At 44.9% G+C, this 9,304-nt stretch overlaps 1 protein-coding gene across 1 annotated transcript; it reads left to right on the forward strand.

The window, feature by feature from the left end:
- Positions 1 to 2,306: 2,306 nt before the first annotated feature.
- Positions 2,307 to 4,372, forward strand: PAAG_02714 (hypothetical protein; the record flags this gene model as incomplete). The annotated part of the gene is made up of 9 exons (XM_015844730.1): positions 2,307 to 2,572; positions 2,634 to 2,661; positions 2,867 to 2,932; positions 3,068 to 3,142; positions 3,207 to 3,237; positions 3,383 to 3,569; positions 3,672 to 3,783; positions 3,846 to 4,138; positions 4,276 to 4,372. The coding sequence occupies 9 exons, from the start codon at positions 2,307 to 2,309 to the stop codon at positions 4,370 to 4,372; spliced, it is 1,155 nt and encodes a 384-aa protein (XP_015701808.1).
- Between the last annotated feature and the right edge of the window lie 4,932 nt (positions 4,373 to 9,304).

Consider the following 9,304-nt stretch of genomic DNA (forward strand, 5'->3'; position numbering starts at 1 on the left):
GTTGACTGGTAGTACTGCGTGAAACAGTGCTGGTTTAAAAGCGTGCAGTTCCAAACGAGCGGTTTAGATGTGAAACGAGGGCGTTGGAAGGAGAAGGAGAATGGGAGCGAGTGGCAAGAGTAAAATAGAAAAGAAAAACAGAAAAATGGAGATATAAAATTTAATATCTAAAACAAAAGGATAAAAGCAAGGGTGAACTAGATGGAAAGTTGTAAAGAAATCAATGTAGGGGACGACGGGGAAGAAGTATGAGTGGGAGTCAAGGTGGGACGACAGAATTCCTGACCTCCACTTGATAAGCTAGTTAAGAACTTAGCAGGAGGTCAAGAACGGGTGCTTCATCCGGCTAACTAATAAATACCATTACAGAAGAAAGGAAAAAAACGATAAAATAAAAATAAAAATAAAAAAAGGCGAAATGAAAATGAAGAGATGATGGGGATAACTACGACAGAAGGTGGAGCGGGAGGGTATGTAAGTATGAACCCGAAGGACTCCAATCGCTGGACCATACGGGTGCTGGGCGGATGCTGAGACTAGGTCGGACCTTAGTGGTAAAGTAAGTGCACGATGAATGGCCAGTGAAGGCTCTGGATGCTTGCTCCCTGACAAGTGGAGGGCAATGATTTACAGGGTTCATCGATCAAACCGCAAAGCGACCTTCTAAAGAGGTTTTAGTGACGGTTCGGACGGGGAATTGGGGAGCCCTTGGGGAAGAACCACTACTAAACCTGCTTACGAGGTACACTGCCTTTCATAGTCTGTTAGCACACGGGCGTGTCTTGTCGGTTTTTGCTCTGTATGTGTACATAAGGACCGCCCCGCGTAATGCCTCATCCCCATAATACCAAGGGCCCCCTGCGACTCTACACATCCAGGCCTAGTTTAGGGGTCTCCCACCCGCTAATCCCAGCGTAGGTTTGCCCCTCTTACGTTGGGTGGAAATTCCAGGGGCCAGAACCTTGAAACGGGCATGATCGTAAAATCAACCACACAAGAAATAATATCACCTTAGTAATGAATGCACCGTAACTAACAGCACGAGTATTGATCCATGCTCTGCATCCTGCTTTCAATGCTGAGTGAACGGTGTGAAACTTAAACCTTGCTCGAGCGCGAGGCGTTTAATATATCAAGGTTCGGGAAACAGGCTGGACATCACTGCCTTTTTGTTAGCTGTCTCGATATGTGGTGTAAAATGTCGTATTGATCCGCAAAATGGTTGAAGGGGTTATGAAACAGACGACATATATTGGATTTTCTGGACTGCATCGTACTGCTTTTTTTCCTTTCTTGGCGGGCTAGTATTTCCTCGGGTTACCAAACGTATGGATGGTAAACTGAACGAGCGGCAGTTGCTCGTTCTCATCGGATGCGAATTGGCTCGATCGATGATCTATAGGCGCAGTAACCTCCAATGTTATTTTCAGATGAATCCAAGTATCTCTGGGGAATTAGAGTTCCAGAACGTGGGTTGTAGGCTGTTGCAGATTTCAAACCTGGTGATCAGCGAGACAGTCACTCCAGTTATCCCACGAAAGGCGTGCTTGAGAAATACTAAGCGGGTTCGCGGAATACTAATGCAGCTGATTCACCCACCAAACAAAGTGCCAATCCACAGTGGAGCTAACATAATTTGTCGGGTTACGGATATAATTTATGGATTCAAGGAGTGATGCACCCAAAACCGTGTATTTCAACTAATACTCTCGGCGGAATAAATATATGAAGTGGCGGGGGAATACTCCCACATAAGCCTGCTTCATCCTGCGGCTTTGAGTATTAAACAGTGGTTGCGGGCTGGCGGACGGCAAAGTGCCAGAGACGAAGCGCCACAGAATATTCCACATTTTTCACGGAAAACCATGTTTTGTTCATTTTTACAGAAAATGTTTCTGTTTGTCACTTACGGTACGGAACACATCATTGGATTCGACCAAAACTTTTGGAACGTAAAAGGGGGAAGACCAAAGGGAGAAAGGCTTTCAAGTGGACAGTTGGATCAACCTTCGTTTGAGAGGCCTGATTATGGAGCGCTAATCAGAAGCGGCACATGGCATACCAGCCAAGATACTCGCTAAACCTTGAGAATAAGTTAGTTAGTCCAGAAGTGTGCCTCTGCTTCGAGTAGTCTGGGCCAATGTTTGGGATTCCCATTCCGTGATCCACTCTTGCACTCAAAATGATTTCGTTTTGACGATCTTGCCAAATTCAAGTTGCTCTTCGCTAGCAATTGCACATGATGGGACAAATTATCATAGACGGGAGGAAAAAGGGCGGCACCAACTGAAGATGCGGAGAAGAATATGGCCGGAAAGGCTGAAGATCGGCTTATCGGTTCTGTTGAGCAGCCACCAGCTTCATGTCATGGCTCAAATTTCCGCAGTGTGGGAAATCTCTCCATCACCAACGATAATACCTCAATTGGAGTGCTGATGGACGTCCCCCAATCAGAACGGCTCGGAAAGTGTAATACGAAGTTCCTCATGAAGGAGGCGTTGTCAAGCATCCGCCGGCATAGTAGGGTCTTGGCGCACGCTTTGTTTGTCCAGGCATCCCGAACTTATGAAAAGTAAATTTGCCATCAAAAATAGTTCCATCGGGATGTTCTTATGTTTCCTCCTTGTAGCCAGTTGGCAAGTTGCGAAAAGGAACGTTGCGGTTTTTATTTGCAGGATCGTGAGATTGATGGTATTATTTGCTTGATCATTCTACCCTTAATGTGCCCCTTCATGGATCAGGGAAGAAACAAAGGATAATGCATTCTTTTGAGAGCCACTCCCTAGAGCATCTACTATTGGTCAATTTTCACCTGCAGCAACTGATCGTATCATTCTTGTGCCATTGGAAAACTGCTCTTCAACAGCACCCAGAGTTGACTCGTGATGCGTTCGCAATTAAATCCCACATACATACAGCCATGAGGCAGGATGTAGCACAGCACAGTTGTCGCCTCGACACATGATGTTGGACAAGATATGTGAGACCATATCGCCGTGGTTCAGTAGAGCCTTTGAAGCATGAGGCGAGTGCCTGTCTAATGTTATTCACCTGAGATTGCCCTAAGAGAATTCAATTCGACATCAAGGCTCTCGGGACGAACGTTGGAGCCAAACACCGCAGCCGACGACAGAACTGGAGAGTGAGAGTTTGACAATTCTGAGCTAACCACATCCGTGTCGTGCAAACGCGGGCGCCTGAAACAGCTCATGCCTGTCATTGGCCTGTCAAATACTGGTATTTTTCAAAAACAACTATGACCTAGCGCCGTTTGAAATGAAAATTACTGATTTCAAGCACCAAACTAGTCTCCCAGCAGGAGACTAGTTACGGCGGAACAAAAACAGCCACACCCCGCATTTTGGGCTGCTTGACTTTTTAGTCTGTGTCGGACTAGATCTGCCAAGCCTAGGACGACCCGTGGTCGGGAGCGGCTTGGTTAGGAGGGTGGGAAGCGTGTTTGGAAGCACGCGGCGGCGAGGAGACCAGTCAGGACTCTGCGAAAATGGAACAAGGGGATGGCTGCCTGTGGGAAATGGTGAAGACGCCAGTGAGGTCGAAGTCGCCTAGTGGCTGCAGCTGAGGGCTTTGTGTGGGAGGATAGGTTGCAGGTCCTCATACTGCTCAGTGTCACTGGTGTCTGCGTGGAACTCTGACGCCTCGCCCCAAAGCACCCCTTTGGAATGCGGTGCGTTTCGAGACCGAATATACGGTAGCTTCTCGTCCCGGTCGGAATTCTCTTCCAGTACGGAATACGGATTCGAGAAGGACCACGTATATACGGTATGCCACAACGAAATTTGACAAAGTTTATCCTCGTCTCATTCCATTTTAATGCTTGGAAGCTCGTTTTAGTTTCCATTTCACTGTTCAACAGTGTGGGCGCGAAATTCAGTGGTTCGGCTCGCTTATTTATCCCCATCTGCTCTTTTATTCTAGACTGCTCAACGAGTAAGAACGATTTGAGTACTCCATTGATCGATGTTCTGTTGCAAAGGGGCCACTTGTCGAAGTCACAAGGCTCGCTATCACTCTATTTCATCCCGGATGACAGGGATTGCCTTGCCTTAATGGAAGACAGACATCCCCTCATCTGCAGCACCAAGATCCACGAAAGCTGTATCTACGGTGTTGCCCGGTATGCACAAATGGTTTGCATGTGCAGTACGTGTTTCAGTTTTCATGATTGGGTTAATTGATAGATACAGCCTCTTTCAGTCGTAGCATTCATGCAACTGAATTGATAATCCCCTGGATGCGACGTTGGAATCGTAGAAATACGAAAGCAAACCTTAACCCTAATAATCCCAAATTGGGATGTGGCAACATGACTTTACAGTCCCCTCAGCCAACTGGCAGCCAGAACCCCTGAACCGCTAAAATATTATCGTGACGTCTGCATATCTTTTGAAGCTCGCCGGCAACCAGTCTTTTGCTTGATTTAACAACTTCTATAGCCTCTGACACTTCCAACATCTGCCATGTCCCAGTTCAATCAGCAGGCAACTTTTGTCTCTCAAGCAGAGAGAATTCGAAGCAGATCCTGAACTTTGACTCCCATCCCACACAGGGCTGACATTGTTATTTTCCCTTTTTTTTTTTTTTTATTTATTTTTATTATTATTATTATTATTATTATTATTATTATTATTATTATTTGCTCCTATATTAAGATCAACGGGTGAGAGAAACCCAATAACACGCCGGGAAGAGCCTTTACCAGTAGCATATGCACCCTACCAAGGATAAAATCTTGGCGCACACTTTGGGCGTTTTTCAATCTCGTAATCGCAGACTAAAAATTCAACAATATTGAACAGTATCTAAGTTGTGGAATCGGTTTGCTAATATACTTATGGGGGACGTTGGGAAGGTAGAAAAGACGAAAAGCCATCTGTTGAATCTCACACCCTAAAACTACATGTGGAAGATGCGAAACAGCCCTTCAAGTCCACCGGCGAGGCTAAGTCAACGAAGGTCAATTGCTCGTACCTCCACAAGACAGTATACAGTGTATGGACGGAGAACTGAGGCATACAGGAATACTGTAGCCCGTAGTTACATACATATATTGGAAAGTAAACGAAACGAGAGCTGTGCTAACGAAAGGTAATACAATCAGAGGACGATCCCAGCTCTCTCCTATTAATGCCCACAGAAGCTAAACAACTAGCAGAAAAAATCAGGCTCTCATTTCTAAACTACCCAGGTGAAGACGGTTTTCCAGAGTTCCGACAAGGCGTTCCAGTAGTTAGGCGGAAACGTAAGTAGGATGTTGGCACAAATTTCCGACCACTCATATATGACACAGGTACCCAATAAGGCGTCGAGTTGTTGTCACTGGGAAAAACATCCCTAAAAGAATTTCCCCACCTTGTTCGGGCCGAATAGGAAGAATCTTTGAATGCAATCCATGAATAACAACCGAATAAGGTGTTGTAGATTTATGAATTCACAAGAATTCTCCTGCCGCATCCAGGGATGTCCGCACCATCGGATTCGAGTACCCTTAACTTCCGAAGAAGAAACTTAAATGTGGTGGACTTTTTTTTTTTCGCAATTTACAGAATTGAAATGAATCCGCGATTGGTGGTCTCGTGCACTGCCATAATACCAGATCGGGTACATCCCATTCGCCGGCCAAATGCTTTTTGAGGGGCGGCGTTATATCGCGGGGAAGAGTGAACCGTACTCCGCGCAACTTTTATCGATGTGCCAATAAGGATATTTTTAGTTTGAGTTCAACAGTTGAAACTACCGTGTTCACAATGGCGGGAGAGCGGCTGGTTCTTGGAGCCTGTATTCACCCGTATATTGGCATACAGTAGTAGAATCTTACACCTAACTACGACCACTGCCACTAAAATAATAATTGGGATTGAAAAAAATCCGAAATTTCGTTTTCTGTGTCCAATCGCCCTCACTGAAGTTCGAAAACAACACACGACGACGTATACCTTACGTGGGGGCGACGGTCCAATGGGTGTGTTGGGGGGCATGGGACAAATTAGGGTTCTGTACAAGTTCCCGTTTCCGCTCCTAAAAATGTGGGGACCAAGCTTGCTCACCCCGCCGTTTTACTTTCTCCGGGACACTTGAGCCAAACACGCAGACAGGATAGATCTCCAGAGCCCAGAGTAAATCGGAGAGACGGAAGGGCGAGTTGGAAGGATGGGATCTTTCGGAGCTACGAACTTTCGTCTGGTTTTTGGGAAGCAGAGGACAGCAGAAAGGGCCAACAATGACGCAGAGACAGTCATGGGTTAGCTGCTCTTTTCACACAAAGGCTAGGTAGTTAACTAGTTAACTAGTTAGTTGGTTAACTATACCCCCTAAGTTACCTTAGGTGACCTTTAAGAATTTCAAATCCTTAGAAGAGTCGCCATCCCAGCCTCAAAACACAACCCCATTCATCATCGCAGTGGGATGGCATTTCGGCCAGCCAAACGCCAAACCGGGAAACTCCTTTCATTCTCCTTGGAAGCGTAGTATCCATCCATGGATTACCATAGAGATCACGTTTGTCGAGTGACTGAAGCGCTCCACTGGAAACGAAGCAGAGTGTTCAGCGTGTAGATTGGGATATGCACCTTCATCGTTGCCAGGTGGCTGAGGCATTGAGTGGGTCCCCGATTCCTCATTCAGTTAGCTATTCTTATCGTCTCGTTTACCTCGTCACGTTTACACTGCGGACAGATCGAGTTAGTGTGATGCATGATACTGGTAGGTTTAGATGCCTGATACGGACAGAACTTGCCATCCGGGTTGATAGATGATTTCAAGGTTCATTTCCGTGTCGTTACTTTTACACTCCCCTCGATGGCACCACTCTGTGACTATTGAGAGTGCCGCCGACGGAGAAAATCAAAGCCTTTTTGGGTGGAAGTTTTATGCACTATCAGGATTCGGGTGTGGGGGATAAGATCTAACTCTGATCGCCCATCTCCTCTCCACAGTTGGTAAGTGATTAATCGGCAGAATCTCTAGTTATGGTTTGTTACTGAGTTGATGCTCCTCACGGTCGCTTGTCTCACATGATCCAGACCCTTTTAGGGGTAATTAAATTGTCTTACGACAGGTAACTAGTAATATCTCGTCTTTGCTCTTGTCGTTGGCAGCACACCATCCCACTTCTCTGTCCCCAAAAATTTGTCTGAAGAGAGGTGTCTAGTTAGACATCCAAGAAAAAAAAAGTTACGATTCACTTTCTCTTAACCACTTGTTGAGTTGATTTGCACATTCCTTTTGATAACCAGGTCTATATAATTTGAGTTAAAAGCTTCTCGGCGCTTGCCTCGGATTCCAGTTAAAGCACACCCAAATCATGCGTTGGGCCAGCCCTGAAGAAACCTGGCTGTTGCCCTTAAGGGTCACTCAGATCCCTGGATCCCGGGAAGCACAAGCCGCTAGCAACGGTTGACCTCCCTAGAGTTGGGCAATGTGTCTGTACCATACAGTTCTGACAGTTTAGATTTGAGGCGTTCACCTTCACGACTCCCCAGATTACGCCTCAGACCCTTCGAAAATTTCAAATCTTGAGGCCTAAATATAATTTGATGCTTGTTTATAATCTTCAGTGTCAGATTCTTTTTTTGAACCTGATCTGACAATATTCAGATATTACTCCCTATTTCGCGTTGACATCAGGGCTTTCTCGATTGATATGAAACCGCTTATCATTGCCTGATGTATATTGATTTACTAGCAAGTTCTAGGGTTCTAGGGTCAATGAAACAGAAGATATTGGTTTTGTCATTAATATTCAAAATTTGATGATACATTTGAGCTCTGAAAAACCATATATTTTTCTGCGACTTTTTTTCATTACTCCTAAATTTTTATCAGTCTTCATACACGGTATAACTCTGCGGAATGCAACGCCTGTTTGGGCACCCCTCATCCGTTTATCATATCAGGGATCTTCAACCCCTGTTCATTTATTTAGCATTGAACTTTAGATATTTTGAGTCCGGCAAAATACTCCTGACCTCGGGGTGAAGTGACATTCAACTTTTTTTTTAATTTCATACTTCCTAAGCCTTTTAATTGTCAATCAATAAGCTACTTTCGGCTCACAGTATATTCAATAATATTTTGCAGCTGCTAATTGCTTAATTCTCTCATTATCATCAATTGCTATAGGTCAGGAACAATCGTCCAATTGCTTATTATCTACCAAGGGTTGCGACCGGCTACAGACGCTTACACCAATGCTGCATCAAACTATGCATCTAATTTCTCTTTGTTTCAAATGTTTATGGAAATGTTTGAACCGCTGACTGATCATGCTCACGACTGAAGAAAGGATAAATCATGACATCTCCATGACCTATGTAAAGTAAAACTCAATCTGCTGCCCTTTCCCCCCCCCCCCCCCCCAATTTTCTATTCATCATCCTGGCCCCGAACGGTCCCCCCAGATCCGAGCATTTTTAGCCAAAGTTTCATATGGAGGGATATATTTGAGTGGCAATATGGGCAGCAAGATCTGTCTGCCCAGGGTTTGATTGGGTGAAGAGGGATTAACTCGAATTTTTTATTTTTATTTTATTTTTGTTTATTTATTTATTTTATTTCTATTCTTATCGGCATCCGAGTATCATTTATATGCGAATCGAAATCATATGGCGTGGGAATATATGCGCTAACATACATATAACCAAGGAACGTAACACCCCCCCAGATCTCCCGCAAAGATGCAACTCTTCTAGTGGTTTATAAACCACAAGAGACTTGAAAGATACTTTCATCTCTTGCCGGTTTTAGTGCCCATATGCTCTCCGTCCATACATTCATTGCCCAGACAGCTGTAGCCAGAATCCTTTCCCCTCTGGTTTCAAAATGGAAAAATATATGCCGGACTTTTGTGGATCACCTGCCCTCCTTTGCCAGCATCACAGCCTTTCTAACATGGAACGTCCTTTGGAATCGACCCTTGAGTACCTAAAGAGATTTCATTCACCTCAACACAAGTGTATTTCACCTGTACATGCACGGGACAAACTCCAAGAATCAAGCCAGATTAAGTTACATTTCATGCTAGCGAGTTTCTTCTAAGCCATCACTGAAGAATTCATTGCCCCAAGGGGTGTGCCTAATGCAATAGACTACAGTGTCCAATTTTGCGATTGAGTTTTGATAAGTTTTGGTCTTCCAGGCCGTGTTTCAGGGTGGCTAGGCATTTGTGCCATGTCTCTATGTCCATATTCAAATCTGGACGGAGAACTTCTTTCCCCTGCATCGATTCATGCTTTACGTTGCGTTTACGACCCCTTAAGAGAATTACAAGAGGCTATCAAGAATT

This window comes from Paracoccidioides lutzii (assembly GCF_000150705.2).
Source record: "Paracoccidioides lutzii Pb01 unplaced genomic scaffold supercont2.6, whole genome shotgun sequence".
Taxonomy (NCBI): Eukaryota; Fungi; Ascomycota; class Eurotiomycetes; order Onygenales; family Ajellomycetaceae; genus Paracoccidioides; species Paracoccidioides lutzii.